The 23004-nt window shown below is 42.6% G+C and overlaps 1 protein-coding gene across 3 annotated transcripts in view; it reads right to left on the minus strand.

Annotated features, from left to right (window-relative positions):
• The window catches only part of LOC125465745 (rap guanine nucleotide exchange factor 5), a 171305-nt gene that overhangs the window by 39040 nt on the left and 109261 nt on the right, over window positions 1-23004 (minus strand). For all 3 annotated transcript variants that reach the window (XM_048559532.2, XM_048559525.2, XM_048559542.1), the window contains 4 exons: window positions 21275-21353; window positions 8039-8186; window positions 7857-7954; window positions 3468-3498 (listed from right to left, as the gene is read on the minus strand). In XM_048559532.2, coding sequence (XP_048415489.1) covers window positions 3468-3498; window positions 7857-7954; window positions 8039-8186; window positions 21275-21353 — 356 coding nt within the window. The remainder of the gene's footprint in view (window positions 1-3467; window positions 3499-7856; window positions 7955-8038; window positions 8187-21274; window positions 21354-23004) is intronic.

Raw genomic sequence — 23004 nt, forward strand, 5'->3', positions numbered from 1 at the left:
TTGGCGAATCTACTACCGTTGCAGGCAAAGCGTTCCATTGCCTTACTACTCTCTGAGTAAAGAAACTACCTCTGACATCTGTCCTATATCTTTCATCCCTCAATTTAAAGCTGTGCCCCCTCGTGCTCGCCGTCACCATCCTAGGAAAAAGGCTCTCCCTATCCCACCTATCTAAACCGCTGATTATTTTATATGTTTCAATTAAGTCACCTCTCAACCTTCTTCTCTCTAATGAAAACAGCCTCAAGTCCCTCAGCCTTTCCTCGTAAGACCTTCCCTCCATACCAGGCAACATCCTCGTAAATCTCCTCTGCACCCTTTCCAAAGCTTCCACATCCTTCTTATAATGCGGTCACCAGAACTGTACACAATACTCCCAAGTGCGGCCGCACCAGGGTTTTGTACCGCTGTAGCATAACCTCTTGGTTCCGGAACTCGATCCCTCTATTAATAAAAGCTAAAACACCGTATGCCTTCTTAACAGCCCTGTCAACCTGGGTGGCAACTTTCAAGGATCTGTGTACATGGACACCGAGATCTCTCTGCTCATCTACACTGCTAAGAATCTTACCATTAGCCCTGTACTTTGCCTTCCGGTTACTCCTACCAAAGTGCATCACCTCACACTTGTCTGCATTAAACTCCATTTGCCACCTCTCAGCCCAGCTCTGCAGCTTGTCTATGTCTCTCTGCAACCTACAGCATCCTTCGTCACTATCCACAACTCCACCGACCTTAGTGTCGTCTGCAAATTATTCAACTTATACATAAGGTAAAAGGACCAAATACTAAATAGAGTGCAATCCATTTTTAACAATTGTGTAGCCTAATTAATTATGGACTTTGATAAAATTGATCAAATTTCATGATGACGGAGACAAAATGTCTGAATACAACCCTACTTATTCACTTAAGCATGAAACTAATACATTCACATGCTGTTAACATATGTTAGTGAACAATAAGTTTTGATTATTGTTTGAAGGTGTATTCACACTATAACAAAAACATAGGGGCAAATTACTGGATTAACTCCAGTAAATATTAACATGCATACAAAGCATCGCAAGGCTAAACTGCAATGGAAAAACACCTTAATCTCACTTCACTAAAGCAGCATCAACATCAATCTTAAAACAATGACTTGTTTAATGCCCTACTGGGTAGAATTTTTATTTCCTACATGCAAGCCATGCTTCAAAATCTAAGATTAAGGTAAGTTAAACTGAGACCTGTGTTACGCATGACAGTTTTAGTCTGAGGTTAGGGAACATGGTGGCACAATTTTTGGTAGATTTTGATAGATTACAAGTGATTTGTATGTCAGCAATTGCCCAGATATCATAATCAGTAGCATCTGCTGATCTTGATGCCGTGGACTGTTCCTTTTCAAATTGTTTTTTAAAACTAGCACCAAGGCAAAAGGATTTTCAGGCATGCAGCAGCTGTGATGTCAATAAATTGAGTAAACAGCCATTCACATGGAAGCATCTGGTTAAAAGTGCTTGATATGTCAATTTTAATATATGTTTTTAGTTTGTAAAGCAAGTGATCACCCTATAATTTACATAATGTCCCCCTGACATTCAACGGCGTTCTCAACTCTGAATTCCCACACAAAAATCCTGGGAAGTTACCATTCACCACAAACCAAACTGGACCAGCTATATATTAAAGTGTGGAGCTGGATGAACACAGCAGGCCAAGCAGCATCTCAGGAGCACAAAAGCTGACATTTCGGGCCTAGGGTCTAGGCCCGAAACGTCAGCTTTTGTGCTCCTGAGATGCTGCTTGGCCTGCTGTGTTCATCCAGCTCCACACTTTATTATCTTGGATTTTCCAGCATCTGCAGTTCCCATTATCACTGGACCAGCTATATAAATGCCATGGCCAAAGGAACAGGTCAGAGACTTGGAATTCTGAAGCAAGCAACTCACATTCTGTCTCGCCAAAGCCTGTCTGCCATCCATAACGTAACAGTCAGGCTTCCAGTAGCATTCTCTTATTGCCTGGATGAATGCTGCTCCAACAACAAAAAGGTTGACAACATCCACAACAAAGCAACCTGCTTAGAGACAGTAAGGGCCACAGATGCTGGAAACCATAGTCTATAGATGTGAGGCTGGGAAAGCGCAATAAGTCAGACAGCATCCGAGGAGCAGGAAAGCCAACAATTTGGGCCGAAACCCTTTGTCTGAACATTTCTGGGAATTTTCTGGCAAAGCAACCTGCTTGTTTGTTACACCATCCATTATCTTGAACAATCACTACTTCATTGACATATAATGGCAGCATGGTATACCATGCTGCACTGCAGTAACTGAAAAGGACTCCTTCACAAGTAGCTTCCAAATTGCTCCCTCCATCACATACTAAGACAAAGACAGCACATGCGTAATAACACCACCACCTGCCAGTTTCCTCCAAGCCACTCACCATCCCGACTTGTTGCAATATTGCTGCTTCTTCACTGTCACTGGGTCAAAGTCTTGAAACTCCCTTCCTAACAGTGGCCATGTTCACTTTTACTTTAAGGTCTGCATCAGTTCAAGAAGGGAGCTCACTACTACTTTCGTCGGGCCAATTAGTGAAGGGTAATAAACGCTACCCTAGTTTGTAATGCCCACATCGCATGAAGAATAAAAGTAAAGCAACTTTAAAAACATACCTTTTTTTCCAAAAGGGTGGACTTTTTATTATACTGGAGAAATCTGTCATTCTTCAAATACGGAATTAGTTTTTAGGGTCAATGAGAGTGTTTAGGTTCAATTATGAAAGCCAGTTGTATCGCATTGAACAAGCTGTAGTTTTTTCAAGGTTTTATGCAACAAAATTAACAGCATTAGAGTGGTAGTTCCAATTAGTTATTTTCCTTAGGCTGCAATCTGGTGTTGGAGAGACCTCGTCAGTGTCTTCTGGAAAAATGTAGGGTCGTTGACAACAAGTTCTGGATTTCCGAATTATTCTGAGCGTGTACAGACTCCACAGTTTTCTTTTTGTTTCAACGGAGTAATGACAGCAAACACTGACAGGCTGGTTATCTAATGTACTACAACATTCAGACCATGAAGTAAATCTACCTGCTAAGGAAGCCTGCAGTAGGAGATGCTAGCCAACAAATATGGGTCAGAAATATAAATTCAATGTGCTCGGAGATCATTTATGAAAAACTGAAGCAACATGCATGCAGAGGCATAAGACGGAAATTATTTTCTGCTAGATACAACACAATTGTTTGTAAATTATAATGTAAAGACATTCAATTTCACACCTATTAGTGATAACATTCTGCTCTATTTTGTTTCCTCCCAGAACCAGTGGCTATGTTTCACAAGTAATGCATCCTGTACCACCACCATCACTATACAAGGCAACTTCTCCTTTAGAATACAACACTGCAAAATTTTCGTGGTTAAGTGCAGGAATGCTGAAAGTAACAGATCTTGAATTTATCATAAATATGTTACCTTTTTGTGTGGTGAATATTCATCAATGGTGCTGAAACAGAAACAAATCAATGCTAACTAAGTGCAATGTCAAATAAATCATCACTTTCCTTTCCCTTTCATTGTATTTGATGATGTCTAGAAGACAAGCAAAAAACAACTTGCATAAATGTCCTGACTCTTTGAAATAACCCAGTGGGAAGTATGTAAAAATGGCTGAGATTAACCTAAACCTCACTCCTGCACTGTATACAGAAGTCAATCACGTACTGGCTGGACTTATTGTTGGCCCCTGGCAAGGCAGACCACGATCAAAAACTTACTACAATTGGTTATAGGTGGAAATCACCTTTGTTGCTAACAATCTGCTTTATGCATGCTTTTCCAGTCCCGATTCACATTGGCAAAACAACTGATGGAAGGCAGTGGAAAGTGAGCCATAATGCGTAACACATTTATTTTGAAAGAAATAAAGGCCCTATGTGGAGCAGGAGGGATGAGGCAGGGTGCCTTGAGAAACAAAATCCGGGATGGAGTGTGTGCTTTATCTAGGGTAACTCAGACCTTGAGATTCTCACAATTGGATCGTGTTGGAGGCACACACTTACATGATGACGTGAGAAGATCTGAATGAGCAAGGGATGTGTCAAAGAGAGGAGAAAATGAAGCAGGCTGATGCAGAATATGTCTAAAACAACAGGAGCGTGATGCCCAGTGTGGAAGTGTTTAGGACTGTCCTGGAATTTGGCCTCCTGCCTAGGGTCTGACCTTCCTGAGACACCATTGTACCTTATCTCCTCCACCGTCCTCGCTTTTTGAGTCTGCACATGTGTGAGTCTGAGGCCATTCGGCAACAAGAGAGCAGAGGGATTGTTCTCCTTGGTGAGTTGTTTGGCTTTGGAAAGTGTCTGTTTTGTGGGGGCTATTTCTAGCAGGCAGCCTGGGAGTGAATTCCAGTAATCTCCTCCCTGATACGGGGTGAGGTGTGAGTGGGTCGTGATTCTGTAATTAGTTTGAAAAGGAAAGGAGGTCTCAGGCTTAAGCCCCAACCCCAGTCACTTGCCTCATCCCCACCCCTAGCTATGCTTCTACGATATGGGCATAAACGCTTCAGCGCCATCTCCACTCTTATGGTCTTAGCAAAATGCCTCATGCACCTCTCATTGTTTTCTATGAAATGAATGATCAGAGGTCATGGGATGATCAGAATCAAAGAACTCAAGGGACAATCTTTGAAATCATTCCAAATTTAAAGCGCAATTACATCAAGAAGCAGTGAGACTCAAGGAAGGGACAGGCAGTCAGAGTCTCTGACTTATGTTTTGGGCTAGCTTATTAATCTTTCTACTTTCTCTCATTCCACATTAAGAACTGCTTGAGGTCAGAAGTCTGTCATTTTTCAGGTAAAGGAAAATGTGTGTTGACTATGCAGGTTTGAAGGTTCACAGAAGTGTTATTATCTAAGACCCTAAAGATGATAATAGGCCTCTGCTCAAGTGATATTGGGGGATGAGTGAAGGTTGTTGGGATTTAACTAATGACAAAAACCTTACTGGGACATTGATCTCATTCACTTTTTATGCAGGCGATCGGACATTTCGGGTTATTATTCCGGGCCAAAACTCAACTCTTTGTATATTGCATATAACTGACATGCATGAGATGAATCTGTACCTGAAAGCTGACCTCATTAAACACAATTTAAATGAGTGTAAAGGGCATTATACTTTGTAATCAGGCACAACTGTGAAATGTTAGCAGCGAAATGCCTGGGACCTCACCAAAACTTAAAAACTGCCATTTACTGCCAAAACTGAGCAACATATCTGCAGGGGGTTTAAAGCATGCTGAGAATTATGACTCCTCTGCCAAGTTTCACACTTTTCTAACAGGAAGGCGGCACTGCAATTTCTAGCAATGTCTTGAGAGAAGACAAAAGGTAGTGTGGTGAAAATTTAAATGACAGAGTTAACAATAATAGTTTGAGGTTGGATCAGATCAGGGCACCTGTTGTTGTTAGATCTGTCCCTACATCAACCACGACAAAGGACTTTGTCCTACTAGGTTGTTACTTGTTACATGTGAATTGACACCAGCACAACAAATAACATTGGATATCTGGGCCCTGAGTAAACAGAAAAGCCATTACAGTTGTTTCATTTACAAATCAGATTAAAGGACTGGGAAATAAATAATGGAAAGCGTAAGAATTAAATGAGGTGAATTCAGTATCCAGTGCAGAGAAGAAAACAGAGAGGAAAAGAAAGGTTGGATAAGCAGAGGGAAAAAATATGCAGAATGGAATTACAAGAGTTGTAAAAAATGATATTTTCTTAAAATTTCCTAAAACATTTCACAATTTTAAGGAATAAGGCTCCACACTTGTAATTGTTTGGTTTAGTACCAAAGGGATTGATTGGTAGTCATTAACATTTATCACCATTCAGTAGGTGCTTATAAACTTCCCTAAATATCAGCTTGGCTTTAGTTTATTTTTTATTGTGCAAACACTACTTCACATTGTTCAAGTTATGGCAATGGTGAGGAATACAACAAGATGCTATTTTTGTGAAACTGGTGAAGTGGCACAACTCAGCCAGTAAGTTATGGATATTGTTACTTATATTTAGTGGTGGATCTGTCTGACTAGACCATATTATTTACATATGAATGACAGTGAACACCATTAGTCTATTAAGTTGATGGTGTTATTTTGAAGAACATTTTCAAGATATTGTCATCTATTTGATGGATTGGGTCAGCCATCAATACTAAATCAAGTAAAAAGAAGTGAACATTATAATGATGCTACAATAAACACCCTTTTGTTTGCAGATAGAATCTTCAAATGTTTTCAATGTAAATATTGTTCTGCAATATTAGGGCCAAGGGAAATTAACAACAATAGGGACATAAGTTTAACAATTATAAAAGCTTTTTGAATTCAACTTTCAAGCCTCAACGTCATGTGAAGTAAAGTGCAGGAGTTCATTACTGTCTTGAGCATGATAGAATGGAAGCTTTAAATAATTAAGCCCTTGTTTTTCATGAGAGCACCTGAACTGTATTAATATTTTCACAAGGCCAAAAACCATTTACTGAACATTACTAAATGATATTTTGATGATGTAGAAACAGGTCTTAACCTCCGAAACTTACTCCATATACACTATTGTAGCAAGTGTGACTGGATTAAAATAAGCACACAATATAGAAACTGATTTTCACTTTTTAACTAAAGATATATATTCTGCTTCTTTAGAATGTGAACTAGACTTATAGCTTACTACAAAGCTCCTTAAATGAATAAAGTGGCAAGTGTACCTGTTCAGTGTAAAAGTGAGCTTCAAGGATCAGGGAGGACTCAAGCTCCATACCATGAATTAAGTAGTATCAATCTCCCTGGGCTAGTGAGGGGGAAGAATAATCAGGTAGTATTCTATCTCCTGGTCACTCTACTTAACGTCTGTGTGTGGACATCAGATTCAAAGCCTATTGTGCTTGATCATGTATCCCCTACAGTCCACGTATTCTGTTGACACCCATGGTCTACACTTTGCCAGAGAAACCCTTCCAATTTCAGGGAATACAAACATACTAGGAAAAGGAAAGAATTTGATCAGTCAGCCTGCAACTACCTCACCATATTCAAATGGCAGCAGGAAGGCCAGAGTCCAGGATTTGACTGACCTCCCTCCACTACCATCATCACTGTCTCTTAGAAGAATTTCAGGAATCAAATAGTAATGTTTCAGAGAACACTACTGGGAATCCTGCTATTCTTTGCAATTTGAATAAATATTTGGCACTCAATTTTTAAACTCAAATAAGTGAATCTTATTTTAAAAAGGACGTTTTAATCTAAGCAATACTAGAAAGTAAGTTAAACTATGGATGGGCACACTAAATTGGGGAAACAGACTTTTGAGAAGGACTTTTTAAAATCAATTTACCACCACATGGTACAAACTTATAAATTTATGTTGACTAATGAAATAGCAAAGAAAATAGCATGGTTTAATTGAAATATTTCAAATTTCGATCAACACAAAATAGAAATCTTGACAGAGATTACAGTGTTTATTTAAACAAAGTGAATATTCAGGTCACTGCTGGGCACATTCTTTGCCAGATTATGTAACACTACTTGATACTATATAAGAATTAAAGGTCACTGTGGGGAAATCTTGACCAATTACTGGGTAATAAAATGTCATAAAATGGAAGTTATTACCATTCTGTTGTGGAATGTACCCATGAAATGAATTGTTAAGAGTGCCTCATGAACTATGCCCCTCCCCTTGAGTTGTCACCACAATGAATGATAACAATGTAGCCACAATTCCTCAAATATTAAAAGCAGTAAACAGCACAGTTCCAGGCAAGAAATGTTATTTTCATTGTACTCACTGCCTGCGAGGAATCCAAAACAGGCTCTGAAGTTCTTTCAATCCCTTTTCCAAACTAGGATATTCATAAAGATCATCAAGTACGCACCTATAAAGGTTCTGTAGCACAAAAATTAGGAACTACATATTGTGAAGACTTTAAAAGAAAGACAGAACGTTTTTTTTCTTTCAGAAGTACTGTACCTTGAAAACCAACTTAGTATTTTCATCTTCTCGTAACAAAGTCCTGTAAAGATATACCCACTGTGAAACAATGCGTAGCACTTTGCGCTTTCGATACAAGCTGTTATCTGAGCCTTCTTGTTTTTCTGTAAATGTCTTTGAACAATAGGTAGCACTCAGTCAAGGAAAATATCTTTGTGATTAAGACAAAAACAATTTCTTACATGTATTGTACATCCAGTCTGTTTGTGGAAGTCAGAATATGATTTATTTTCTGGCTCTGATGTTTGGGAGAAGTCAATATAGGAGACCAATCTTTCTATGTACATGGGTTAATCAGTGACCAACTGAAATGATGCTGACTGCCATGAGCTTATGGAGCTGCTTCTGCCTCTATAAGTGCTGAAGAAGTCTAACAATCAATATTTAGTTCAATATGTCTGAACACCAGCAACAGTATGCAGTATTTAATGGAAATTCAATAAGCTTAACACAATGGTATGGTTACAAACATTGTCCACTGATGCTCAGTCTGTGTTCCAAGAGTAGCAGACTTTATCTTAACTTCTCAGTCTCTCAAAAGATATTCTTCCAGTATGAAGCTCCTCACATAAATATCGTGTTTAACACTTTCATCCACTCTGGGATTTATCTTCATCAATTTAAATTCACGGTTTCTAATTCATAAGGTAAATTGTTGTGCTTGTGCCTGCTGCCTATTAGAACAAAATTGCACCATTTTAGTTCAGCAATATTTATTGGTTCGTGATTCCTCTAAATGCATTCCTGGTTGGAGCACAAGGAATATGAGTGGACATGACATCAAAACAAACACGGACTGACCAGAATGAACTTCTCAATTGGGCAATTAATTTGCTAGGGATGCCCACGTCCCACTTAAAAACGCAGCAGCTGCTGTCACAATCTCACAAGAGGAAAAAAATTGATAAAATATTATCAGTGCCCTTTAAAATATTAATTAGTTCAAAAGAAATGATGATTATGTACTGCCCAGTCCCCAAGGGTGAATGGTAGCTCCTATAATTATGTCTGTCAAAAAATACCCAACAATGTTGTCCTAAATCAATTATCTTACTTCAATCAATTGCAGGATCATAGCCAGTCTCAATGTATGTTGTAACCAGGTTTTCCATTAAATAAAGTTACCCTCTTCTCGCCTGGAGAAGGGCTCAGATTCAAAGACCTTGCTTTTTGGGACATGAAATGATTTGCTAACTGCACTGGCAGTTCAAGCATCTTTCTGGGTATCAAAGAATCAGCTTATTTCCTGCCATTAATTTTTTCATCTCTTCTAACCTTTTTCAGATGATATAAATTTCCAGACTGTATTCATGTGATGAATGTGCAACCATTCTGTAAATAATTGGAGCTCCAGAATGTAAATTTGGACTTTGTAATTCAGATCCTGAATGTATCAGCTTATCTCATTCACTATGTAGGGATTTGGCAGCACTGAGTTTAAAATGTTAAATTTTGTTATTAGATATTAGCTCAATACTATACGCTCTCATGGCCTTTACTTTTCTTCTCTTAGATGTGCTGAATCTTAGTGGGTTAATGATCCACCAGCATTAACCACATATTGTACCTAAAATAAATGGCCATCCTTCACATGGCCAAGTAGACAATGAGTGATACAGATTCAACAACCATCAAGAAATATCCTAGCAAAGCCAACTCAGTTCTCATTCAAATATTTGCTATTTTCCACCAGCAGTCAGTCATGTTTATGGGGAACAGAAACCTTGGTCGATCTTCTTCCTCCCTTTTGGCATTTAGATAAATATTGACAATTTTACTCTTGTACTGACAAAGATTATTAAAGAAGCATGGACCAGCGATGAGATCTGGGTCTCTTCTGGTCAGGAGAATTGAATTTCACACTGGGCAGTGTCTTCACCATCATTGTTTGATGAGCAACGCGGACTATAGTGAGATTTGCCACAGAATTGGACAAGAAGTCCAGTGAAGACCATCTCAAGGTCAGAAACCTCTTGTTCCACCTTTTACGCTTTTTTCAAGCAGAGTGGTGTGTTTCTTGCTAGTTGGCAATTGAGGGGGTATTATTGCTTATTAAACAGCTTACTGAATACACCTTGTTAATATTCGGCTTCCTATTTTATGAGGTGCATTAGAGAGCTAGGCATCAAGAAAACTCAACGTGGAAATTACAGCATATACGTGGTGAAGCCAGCTGGCCCCTTGCTCCAAGAAAGCCTCCATTTTGGATACACAATGCCAACATCCCCGGATCCGCTCCACAGGCACTTGCTGTATACACTCCACATCCACAGGCATTGACATCTGACATTTGCCTGCCTCTACGAACCCTCGTTGCATATCTCTGATTCACTTACAAGATGCTTCTGCACTTTGGGCTCCAACTATGACATAACACTGCAGCTGTGCTGTCAGGAACACACTCAGCTCAGGGGCTGGACCAGGCTGTATCACAGTTCTTTGCTTGTTCTCATAGCACTCACTCAATGTGAGCTGACCTGGACGTTCACAGCAACTCTGCCTTCCATTGCATTGCCTTGCTGTGCCTTTTTGCACATTGCCCCCTCATCCAAAGATACAAGGCTCACATTGCTTCAATCTTGATCTTCCATCTCACACAGACAAAGAAGCAAAGAGGTTTAGTTGTCAGCAAACCTCAGTCAAGTCAAGAGGGGCAGTTTTTGCTCAGGGGGTTTCAACACAATATACTAACGGCAGCCTCTGATATCAGTCCAGGATCTTGGATACGGTCAATTAGCCACTGGGGAATGTCAGAGTCAAGATGCTCTCCACACAGTGAGTGAAGGCCATTAACTTCCTCCTGACAATATTCTTCTTCTGTACCTAGGTAGTGACCTCAAACCAGCTTGGCATGGCCTAATGTCACGGCCTCTTCTCCTAGTTCTGAGGGACCAGGAAATCCCACCTGTGCACCAACCTAGCCAACAGGAGACAATCACCTGCCATATCTGTTCAGACCTGTGTCCCCATACTTGGAGTATCACAGATGGGGGCTGTACTGGGAAATTGCCAAGACAATCATGTGGGACGTCAGAGGTCGTGAGCTGTTGTCGTGTAACATTTTGTTTTATCTTTCAACCTTCTCAAGTGTATGTGATATGATTTTGGTATCCATCAATGCTCTTTCAACTGAGAGAATAGGCTGTCAGTAAAATTATTAGCTGCTAATGCCGTTCCATCTTTTAACCAATTGCAAAGTACAAACACAGGCAAATCTCACTGTTATGAAACTAAGTCAGAAAGATTTCTGCAGATATACCGCAGAGGAAATGTGGCCATTTATACATCGTTTAGATCATTAAAAGCTCGGTACTCTTACATACAAGGACAAGAACCTCTCGTTAACAAGTTACGTAATCCCAAAAATTATAGCCCATGAAATACAAGAAGTATCCTTAACTGCAGTTTGAATTGGGTTTAAATGACTAGCCACAAAGATGCTAGGGTTCTCCCATGTTTTATACTATTATTGAATATAACATACAGTAACACTGTTTCTTTGTAGCTTTGGTGTGATACAGTATACAATTAATGTATCAGAGGAGCAAAGAAACAATGGATATACACTTTGCTTTTCTGCAACAGCTCAGGAAATGTTTTTACATTAATGGTACTTTATATTGTAAACCAATGTTTCGTGAAAACACACTGACCTTGAAATTCCTCAGAGTGTTTGAACAAGGGGAGGGCAGATGATGTAGTTTGCATGAATTTCTGAAAGGCCTTTGACAAGGTCCCACATGGGAAACTCAAAGAAGGTTAAAGCTCATGGGATCCAGGGAAGCTTGGCAAGTTGGATCCAAAATTGGTTTAGTGCTGGGAGACAAACGATGGTCATAGAAAGCTGTTTGTGTGACTGGAGCCTGGTGTGCAGTGGCATACCCAGGGATCCGTGCTGGCTCCCTTATAGTTTGGGATATTCACAAATGATATAGATCGTGGAAGGCATGATAACTAAGTTTGCAGATGACACAAAGACTGGCTGGGCAGTTGACAGTGTGGAGGAAAGGAATATTCAATGAATGGCAGGACACTAGGAAGCTCAGAACAACAAATGAATCTTGGGGTATTTGTCTGCAGGTTCCTGAAGGAAACAGGTCAGGTTAATAGGGTGGTTAAGAAGGAATACAACATACTTGCTTTTCTCAGTTGTGACAAAGATTAAAAGCAGGGAGGTTATGTTGAAGCTATGTAGGATTTTGATTCGGCCACAGCTAGAATACTGCGGGCAGTTCTGGTCACTGCATTATAAGAAAGATGTGATTGTACTGCCTCGGATAGAGCATTTCAATGATGAAACGAAGCTGCGATAGGATTAGGGTTAGGGATAATCTCAAGTTGCTTTCTTTCGAGCAAGAAAGGCTGAGAAGGAGCCTGATAGAGGTGTATAAGATTCTAAGGGACATATTCAGGGAAGATAAGAAGCAGCCATTCCCCTTAAATAAAGGAAGGGTCAAGAAGAGAAGACACAGTTTTAAATTTACAGGTATAAAGTTCAGAAAGGATTTGAAGAAAACATTTTCTCATCCAGAGAATGGTGGGGATTTGGAATGCACTGCCTGGGGGTTGGGGGGGAGGTTAGCTGAGGCAGAGAACCTCACAATCCTTTAAAAGGTAATTGCATGAGCATTTGAACCATCATACCATTCAAGGCTATTTGTCTAGTGTGGGAAAGTGTGACAGGTAAGGGAGTTGCGTCTTTTTGGTGGTACTGACTCAATGGGTCAAAGGGTATTGTATGATTCTATGAACCCACTGAAATCATCCTAGAGCCCACCACAGGTTTAGTCTGGGTTTTATTTATATATGTGTATATATATATATATATATATATATACACACACAAGTACAGACAAATGGCCAGATTAGGGGGAGATCAGTTGGACTGACTGATACTGCATGTACATTCCATTACACCTTTAAAACCTAACATTCATGGGTGAGGCAACGTTTCAACAACAACACTATTTATAATAAATGTTGTTGAAGACCCTACCCTAGAATTCTATGAGAAGTAAATAATCATCAATTAGTTAGTTGGAATGAAAAGTGTTAGAAAACGGTCTTTAAGTTTTGGTATACGACATTAAATTCAAACCAAATAGATGGATCAGAATGTTTTAGAACATAGAACATAGAACAATACAGAGTAGAACAGTCCCTTTGGCCCTTGATGTTGCGCTGACCTGTGAACTAATCTAAGCCCCTCCCTCCTACACTACCCCATCATTATCCATATGTTTATCCAAGGACTGTTTAAATGCCCCAAACGTGGCTGAGTTAACTACCTTGTCAGGCAGGCAGGCTGCTCCACGCCCTTAACACTGAGTAAAGAACCTGCCTCTGACATCTGTCTTAAATCTATCACCCCTCAATTTGTAGCTATGCCCCCTTGTACAAGCTGAAGTCATCATCCTTGGAAAAAGACTCTAACTATCCACGCTATCCAATCCTCTGATCATCTTGTATGTCTCCATTAAATCCCTTCTTAGCATCCGTCTCTCCAATGAGAACTGACACAAGTCCCTCAGCCTTTCTTCAAAGGGCCTGCACTCCAGACCAGGCAACATCCTGGTAAATCTCCTCTGCACCTTTTCCAATGCTTCCACATCCTTCCAGTAATGGGGCGACCAGAACTGCATGCTATATTCCAAATGAAGCCGCCCTAGCATTTTGTACAGTTGCAGCATGACATCACGGCTCCAGAACTCAATCCCTCTATCAATAAAACATAACACACTGTACATAACATAACATGATGCATTTTGGAAGGTCGAATTTGAAAGCTGAGTACAGGATTAAGGATAGGATTCTTGGCAGCGTGGAGGAACAGAGGGATCTTGGTGTGCAGATACATAGATCCCTTAAAATGGCCACCCAAGTGGACAGGGTTGTTAAGAAAGCATATGGTGTTTTGGCTTTCATTAACAGGGGGATTGAGTTTAAGAGTCGTGAGATCTTGTTGCAGCTCTATAAAACTTTGGTTAGACCGCACTTGGAATACTGCGTCCAGTTCTGGGCGCCCTATTATAGGAAAGATGTGGATGCTTTGGAGAGGGTTCAGAGGAGGTTTACCAGGATGCTGCCTGGACTGGAGGGCTTATCTTATGAAGAGAGGTTGACTGAGCTCGGTCTCTTTTCATTGGAGAAAAGGAGGAGGAGAGGGGACCTAATTGAGGTATACAAGATAATGAGAGGCATAGATAGAGTTGATAGCCAGAGACTATTTCCCAGGGCAGAAATGGCTAGCACGAGGGGTCATAGTTTTAAGCTGGTTGGTGGAAAGTATAGAGGGGATGTCAGAGGCATGTTCTTTACGCAGAGAGTTGTGAGAGCATGGAATGCGTTGCCAGCAGCAGTTGTGGAAGCAAGGTCATTGGGGTCATTTAAGAGACTGCTGGACATGTATATGGTCACAGAAATTTGAGGGTGCATACATGAGGATCAACGGTCGGCACAACATTGTGGGCTGAAGGGCCTGTTCTGTGCTGTACTGTTCTATGTTCTATGTTCTATGTTCTATAACAAAACATAACATCACTGCGAAGCCTCTTCCAGGGATGCCTAACCTGAAGAAGTTACCCTCCTCCCTCCGGACCAACCTCAGGGAATCTCTCTCCCACTGCAACTCTCTTGTAATCTCTTCAGCCTTGAAACTGCTCGACCATGTCCTGAAGCAAACCAGGTACCACAGCCACATCACCTTCCTCAGCACCTGCCTACGGAACCGGATCATCCCCATTGGACTACAGTCTACATTCAAGCCTTCCCAGTTTGGCCCCAACCGTGACCACCTCTACACCCAGAATATTCAGACCCTCCAAAAGCGTTTCTCCCTGCGAGTCCTGAACAGACACTCTCAGCCATGTGCCGGCACCTCCAGGCACTGCAATCCAGCCTGCCCCAGCTCAGAGCCTCCCTCTCCCAAACTGCAAAGGACCTCTGCTGTTTTTTGTCCTCCGCAGGATCCACAAACTGAACACCCAGTTTTACTCAGCTTTACTGGACACCAAAAATCTAAGTACAACAAACTCACTGGCTCCTGCCACCCACAAGGGGATTCCTGCGCCTCCCATATCCCGAGCCTATCCCTGCCCCTCCCCGACCATGCACCCGCTGCCACTGACCATGAGGACACGGCCGGACACCCCACCAATGACGTCACGCCCGCCTCCGCTGGGCACACCACTTCCGGGACCGCTGCTGCAGTCACCGCCTCCGCTTCCAGTTACAACACCACACACACCACCCTCACCGCAGCTGCTGCCGCCCACCCGGCTCCTCCCACCGCCGACGGAACCCCGCGGCCGACGCCGACGGAACCCTGCCGACGGCCGACAACCTCATGACTCTGCCCACAACCTCCACAGCCAGCAACCCCACAGTAGACAGCCACACTGAGCCCTACCGAATCTTCACCATCCCCCCAGACCTCCCACTAACTGAGGACGAACGGTCAGTCCTAAGCAAGGGGCTCACCTTTGTCCCCCTACAACCACACATCAATGAATACCAGTCACGGTTGGACATAGAACAGTTTTTCCGCCGCCTTCGCTTCCACGCTCACTTCTTCAACCGGGAACCTAACCCTCCCTCCACTGACCCCTTCACCCACTTCCAACGCAAGTCCTCCTCCTGGACACCACCCCCAGGCCTCCTACCTTCCCTCGACCTCTTCATCTCCAACTGCCGTCGAGACATTAACCGCCTCAACCTCTCCACCCCTCTCACCCACTCCAACCTCTCCCCCGCAGAACGGGCAGCCCTCCGCTCCAACCCCAACCTCACCATCAAACCCGCAGACAAGGGTGGCGAAGTGGTAGTATGGCGCACTGACCTCTACATCGCCGAGGCCAAACGCCAACTCTCCGACACCTCCTACCACCCCCTCGATCATGACCCCACCCCCGAGTAACAAATCATCATCTCCAACACCATTCATGACCTCATCACCTCAGGGGACTTCCCACCCACAGCCTCCAACCTCATTGTTCCCCAACCCCGCATGGCCCGTTTCTATCTCCTTCCCAAAATCCACAAACCTGCCTGCCCTGGTCGACCCATTGTCTCAGCCTGTTCCTGCCCCACTGAACTCATCTCCACCTATCTGGACACCATTTTCTCCCCTTTGGTCCAGGAACTCCCTACCTACGTACGTGACACCACCCACGCTCTCCACCTCCTCCATAACTTCCAATTACTGGCCCCCAACACCTCATTTTCACCATGCACCTCCAGTCCCTATACACCTGTATTCCGCATGCAGATGGTCACAAGGCCCTCCGCTTCTTCCTCTCCCGCACGCCCGACCAATCCCCCTCCACCAACACCCTCATCCGCCTAGCCGAACTCGTCCTCACCCTCAACAACTTCTCTTTCGATTCCTCCCACTTCCTACAGACAAACGGGGTGGCCATGGACACCCGCATGGGCCCCAGCTATGCCTGCCTCTTTGTAGGTTACGTGGAACAGTCCCTCTTCCACACCTACACAGGCCCCAAACCCCACCTCTTCCTCCGTTACATTGATGACTGTATCAGCGCCGCCTCTTGCTCCCCAGAGGAGCTCGAACAGTTCATCCACTTCACCAACACCTTTCACCCCAACCTTCAGTTCACCGGGACCATCTCCAGCACATCCCTCACCTTCCTGGTCCTCTCAGTCTCCATCTCAGGCAAACAGCTTGTAACTGATGTCCATTTCAAGCCCACCGACTCCCACAGCTACCTAGAATACACCTCCTCCCACCCACCCTCCTGCAAAAATTCCATCCCCTATTCCCAATTCCTCCGCCTCCGCCGCATCTGCTCCCACGATGAGGCATTCTACTCCCGCACATCCCAGATGTCCAAGTTCTTCAAGGACCACAACTTTCCCCCCGCAGTGGTCGAGAACGCCCTTGACCGCGTCTCCTGCATTTCCCGCTAGGCATCCCTCACACCCCGCCCCCGCCACAACCGCCCAAAGAGGATCCCCCTCGTTCTCACACACCACCCCACCAACCTCCAGATACAACGCATCATCCTCCGACACTTCCGCCATCTACAATCCGACCCCACCACCCAAGATATTTTTCCATCCCCACCCTTGTCTGCTTTCCGGAGAGACCACTCTCTCCGTGACTCCCTTGTTCGCTCCACACTGCCCTCCAACCCCACCACACCCGGCACCTTCCCCTGCAACCGCAGGAAATGCTACACTTGCCCCCACACCTCCTCCCTCACCCCTATCCCAGGCCCCAAGATGACAGGTTCACCTGCACATCTGCCAATGTGGTATACTGTATCCATTGTACCCGGTGTGGCTTCCTCTACATTGGGGAAACCAAGCGGAGGCTTGGGGACCGCTTTTCAGAACACCTCCACTCGGTTCGCAATAAACAACTGCACCTCCCAGTCGCGAACTACTTCCACTCCCCCTCCCATTCTTTAGATGACATGTCCATCATGGGCCTCCTGCAGTGCCACAATGATGCCACCCGAAAGTTGCAGGAACAGCAACTCATATTCCGCTTGGGAACCCTGCAGCCCAATGATATCAATGTGGACTTCACCAGCTTCAAAATCTCCCCTTCCCCCACTGCATCCCAAAACCAGCCCAGTTCGTCCCCTCCCCCCACTGCACCACACAACCAGCCCAGCTCTTCCCCTCTACCCACTGTATCCCAAAACCAGTCCAGCCTGTCTCTGCCTCCCTAACCTGTTCTTCCTCTCACCCATCCCTTCCTCCCACCCCAAGCCGCACATCCATCTCCTACCTACTAACCTCATCCCACCTCCTTGACCTGTCCGTCTTCCCTGGACTGACCTATCCCCTCCCTACCTCCCCACCTATACTCTCCTCTCCACCTATCTTCTTTTCTCTCCATCTTCGGTCCACCTCCCCCTCTCTCCCTATTTATTCCAGAGCCCTCACCCCAACCCCCTCTCTGATGAAGGGTCCAGGCCCGAAACATCAGCTTTTGTGCTCCTGAGATGCTGCTTGGCCTGCTGTGTTCATCCAGCCTCACATTTTATTATCTTGGATTCTCCAGCATCTGCAGTTCCCATTATCACTCCCAATAACACACTGTAAGACTTCTTAACAACACAATCAACTGGGGTGGCAACTTTCAGGGATCTATGTACATGGACACCAAGATCCCTCTGCACATCTACACTACCAAGAATCTTTCCATTGATCTGGTATTCTGCCTTCCTATTATTCTTCCCAAAGTGAATCACCTCACATTTATCCGTATTAAACTCCATTTGCCACCTTTCAGCCCAATTCTGCAGTTTATCCAAGTCTCCCTGCAACCTGCAACATTCTTCCACAATGTCCACCACTCCACCGACTTTAGTGTCATCTGCAAACTTACTCATCCATCCACCTATGCTTGCGTTCAAGTCATTTATAAAAATGACAAACAGCAGTGGATCCAAAACAGATCCTTGTGGCACACCACTAGTAACCGGACTCCAGGCTAAATATTTTCCATCAACCACCACTCGTTGCCTTCTTACAGAAAGCCAGTTTCTAATCCAAACTGCTAAATCTCCCTCAATCCCGTGCCTCTGTATTTTCTCCAATAGCCTACCATATGGAACTTTATCAAAGGCTTTACTGAAGTCCATGTACACCACGTCAATTGCCTTTCCCTCTTCCACATGCTTGGTCACCTTTTCAAGAGGTTGTCTCTCTAACAACCCTTAACGGTCATCAAATGAAATGTGGCTAGAGGACTATCAGTCCAGCATTCACTATCCAGGAGTTCACAACTCTAAACTGGTTATGAGTGTGCCTTGTTTAGCCAAAATCAGTTAAATAGATCATGCAAAAGAAAAATAGAATGTAAGGAAATAATGGGGTTAATGAGGTTGTTGCCAGGATAATGAAAACTGGTGAGGAACTGGACTTTAGCAATTTGATGCCAAAGTTACTTTCTTAATTTTGTTTGGTTTCCTCTCTGCCTGATTTATTGTGTTATAAGTTTTTCATGTTAACTCTCTGCACTACCTATTGATGTTATTCCACTTAGTTCCTTTCATGTCAAGTTTCTCACGTAGGATAGGATCCAACTCAGTATCACCACTGACCTTTGGCTGACATCTTAACCAGGTATTAATAAACCTGTTACATGCTGCCAGTATTTTCTACTTTTAATTCATATTTCCACCATGTCCCACCAACCATCCCTGGTTGGACCTGATTTCCTTGGCCGAAACTTAGAAAGGCCATAAGACTGGTTAGAACAGGAAGAACATCAACCACGTTCATCTCATGGGAAATCTATACTCAGGAACAAGAATCAAGCGCAAGTAATATACTTTTAGCTCTCGAATCCTCCTTTAATGACTGTTTCATTCTATTTCTGTACTCTATGAAGCAATTGTGATTTTTGTTAACTTTAATTTTAGTGTCCACTTTAATTGACAACAGAAGCATAGAAAAAAGCAGCACAAGGGAATACTTGATATTAAGACTATTGTTTCCTCATTGCTTGACATACTTGCATTGGTTAGATTTAACACTGTAGGATAATCCCAAGTCAGTTCATGTTTACTGCTGTCACTGCATGCAGTACATGATGCATTGTGTCAGGGAGTACTAGCAGCTTTCAAAGACCTGCTGATCACTATTAAAGATAGTCTTCTACAGACAGTTTGAAGTGGGCAGGAACAGGAAAACAAGGCAATTTAGACTGTATTTCAGGATGCAGCTGTACAGTCCTGCAAGGAAGCGTGCATTGTGTTGGAGCTGAGCCACATTTTCCGGTGAACTACAACATCACATCAAGCTGGAAGGAAGTGGAGCATAGAACCATCATCTGTTCGCAGCAAGAGATAGAATAAGGAAGAATTTACTGCTCAATGTGCACAGCACTGGTTCAGAATGGCACTATCACAGAGGCAGCAAACAGCATCCAAATTTCTAACTCAGAAATGATGTAATTCATAACTTCGCAGTTAAGATGGTCATTCGTACTGTTATTAATATGTCAGCACTCGTTTTGACCCCACATTCTTGTGATCAGATAGTTATTGGAGCAGCTTTTTGGAATTGTGTCAAATCAATGCAGAATCAGTGTCTCTGCTGACTCGGTGGGAATTGCCCTGGAAATTAAAGATTTTGATTGACATGTCCCTTGAGCATGGAAAGGCCTACTAAAGTAAGAGAATTCCACCTCACTTAAGATAATAGTTAATCCAGAAAAATTAGGGGGATTAAAAAATTAATCTAACCCATTCATGAGTATTAAGGAACACTGCCACCCAGTTCACCACTGATCTCCCCCTGACTACAACTCCACTAACCCCTACATCTTTCAGACCCCTGACAACCACCTCCTAATCTAACTCAATTCTTGGCATCCAATCCAACTGTACACGTCCCACCAACCCGTCCCTGATTGGACCTGATTTCCTGGGCCAATTCTGGGGCTCAATTCCCTGGATTGTCTGAATGGCCTCCCCACCAGACTCAAAACTGTCCACAAAGCTAGCGCTCCTTCCTCAGCAACTTGACCTACAATCCTTTGCATCCAAAACTCTGAACCCTAGCGGAGCACTCCATCATTTACCTGGCATCTACCACCTGGCATCCTAGAGCCCTACCTACCTGACAGCCTATGCACCTGATACCCTGGCACACTACCCCTTACCTGTCCCCTCACTCAACGTATCCATTTACCTTTCTTCAGTCTCTGTCAGAGTCTCTTTGGGACTTTTAATTCCTGAAATACAACGTGAGTTTGTGTAAAGGTTCAAGTCCTGGTCTGTAACTCTGCCCCTACACTGAGTGGATTTTTCTTTGGCTATCTTTGGTGAACATACTTGGGATCTTGGCTGGATGTATCAAAACTATGTAGGGACATGTTTTTAAAACAATCCACAGGTATCCCAGCTGCCATTGGCATATCAGGGCCATTAGTTTTCAAGTGCAAAACATGTAGGAAGCCACACTTGTTACAACACTGGTTGATTCTACAAATATTATTGTACAATATAACACATGTAAAACTATATGGAATAGTTTGAACATAAATGATTATATTAGCACTATTTTTAGGTTTATGACTTAATACTGCAGGTTCAACTAAGGCAAATAATTAAATCTAATTATTCTGAGGGGTACCTGTCCCTGTCGAAAGGTATTTGACAAATAGCTTCATAACTATAATAATTCTTTACATTTTAGTTGCTTTGCAGTCTCTCCAGAAACCTGAAAGGATATTGCCTCAGTAATGCGTGACATAAGTCATTGGTCGACATGAAGACTGTGTATGTGAGAAGAAAGTCATCCAGCAACGTATCTGCAAAAGAAAACTTTGTTAATCTGAGGCATCTGAATATTAAATCCTTGAATGGTAAATTATTCTGTTCACAAAATATCTGAACCCTGCTGACACCAACATTTCAATGACTACTTACTTTTCCTGTTTCTTCAGCAGGCGAATTGATTACTATTGGCTCCTCACAAAGCCATGTGCAATAACTGAGAGAAAGACTCATAAGTCTCTGTTTCACGTACTTTTTTAAACTAAAATTATGCGCAACTCTGAAATATTATTTTGTACTCAAGCGCTCCTGTAAACTTCTTTTCATACAGAGACCTATTTTTCTCTTATGAGCAAGATGTTTCCATTGAAACTGGGAAACTCAGGTTAAGGCTTTCATTGTCATTAGGTCATTATCAAGATATTCTGCAGAAATTGGCAGTTTAAAAAAATGTTCTAACGAGGTGCAATGCCTACTTAAATTAAAATAATTTCTTGAAACAATACACCTTACTGGAATTTGGCTGTAATTATTAAGTGTGGTGGATATTTGCAAAAGAAAATGACGTACAAACTGATCTTATCCCTGTGTTGTGACCACTAACCGATTGTGGCTGACTACAGCTAATGTTCATCAAATATTTTACAAGAACTTTTTTGAGTCCTTTGTCATAAACTGTTTGTTAGGTGAGTCAGCTAGATGGCAAGATTGTAGGGTAGAATAATGCTGATTGTGTGGGTTTAATCTCCCTGTTGGCAGATGTGGTTTGTAGTGATTTGCCTCCTTATTTGGCCACATGATATGGAGTGGTATCCTCAAGCTTCATAACCAATAATCTCTAATGGTTAATTATCTACCTTTTCATAAAAAGCAATATGGATGGAAAGCATCACTCCTTGGGGAATTTTAAACTGATGGTATGCAAAAAAAATCTCCTTGACTCTCCTTGCACTGAGTACATGACCCACTGCCAATATTTGACAAGAGAGTGGATTAAAATGTTTCAAAAGAGTTTAAACAGTGTGATATTTACAGGATAACAAAGTGTGAAGCTGGATGAACACAGCAGGCCAAGCAGCATCTCAGGAGACAGTGGTATGAACGTAACCCTGCAATAACAGAATCATCACCGGATTTCATTGTACTATCATGAGATTGCACGGTAGAAGATAGTGCCTACCACACAGTTTGTTCACAGAAAACTGCTTTAAGCTGTTGAATATGCAAGGAATGGTTGGAATATTTTAGATTGCAAACAGATTCTAGATGTCCCTGAAATGACATATGTCTAACCAGAGAGATATAATTATATCCTCAAAGCCAGAGACCAACAACAATTACAACTTGTATTTATACAGTTTCAGTCATAAAATGGGTGGAATGAAAAGTAAATATACCATTATTTTGTTAGCACTGAATGCCAAGAGAAATTGGTCTGAAAAGTGCTTGTTGAGGTAAGTGAATGTATTGCTCAAAACTTTGCCCAGTTTCTACACTTAACATTTTAGGAAAATAGATTGTTTTACTTTATTCATCATGGAATTAGGCATCACTGACCATGTCAACTGCTGCAGTCCATGAGGTGTAGGAGAACCACATTACCAACAGGAAGGGAGTTGCAGGATTTTGACCTAGTGACGGTGAAGGAATGACAATATAGTTCTGAGATAGGATAATGTGTGGCTT

This window comes from Stegostoma tigrinum, chromosome 2, assembly GCF_030684315.1.
Source record: "Stegostoma tigrinum isolate sSteTig4 chromosome 2, sSteTig4.hap1, whole genome shotgun sequence".
Taxonomy (NCBI): Eukaryota; Metazoa; Chordata; class Chondrichthyes; order Orectolobiformes; family Stegostomatidae; genus Stegostoma; species Stegostoma tigrinum.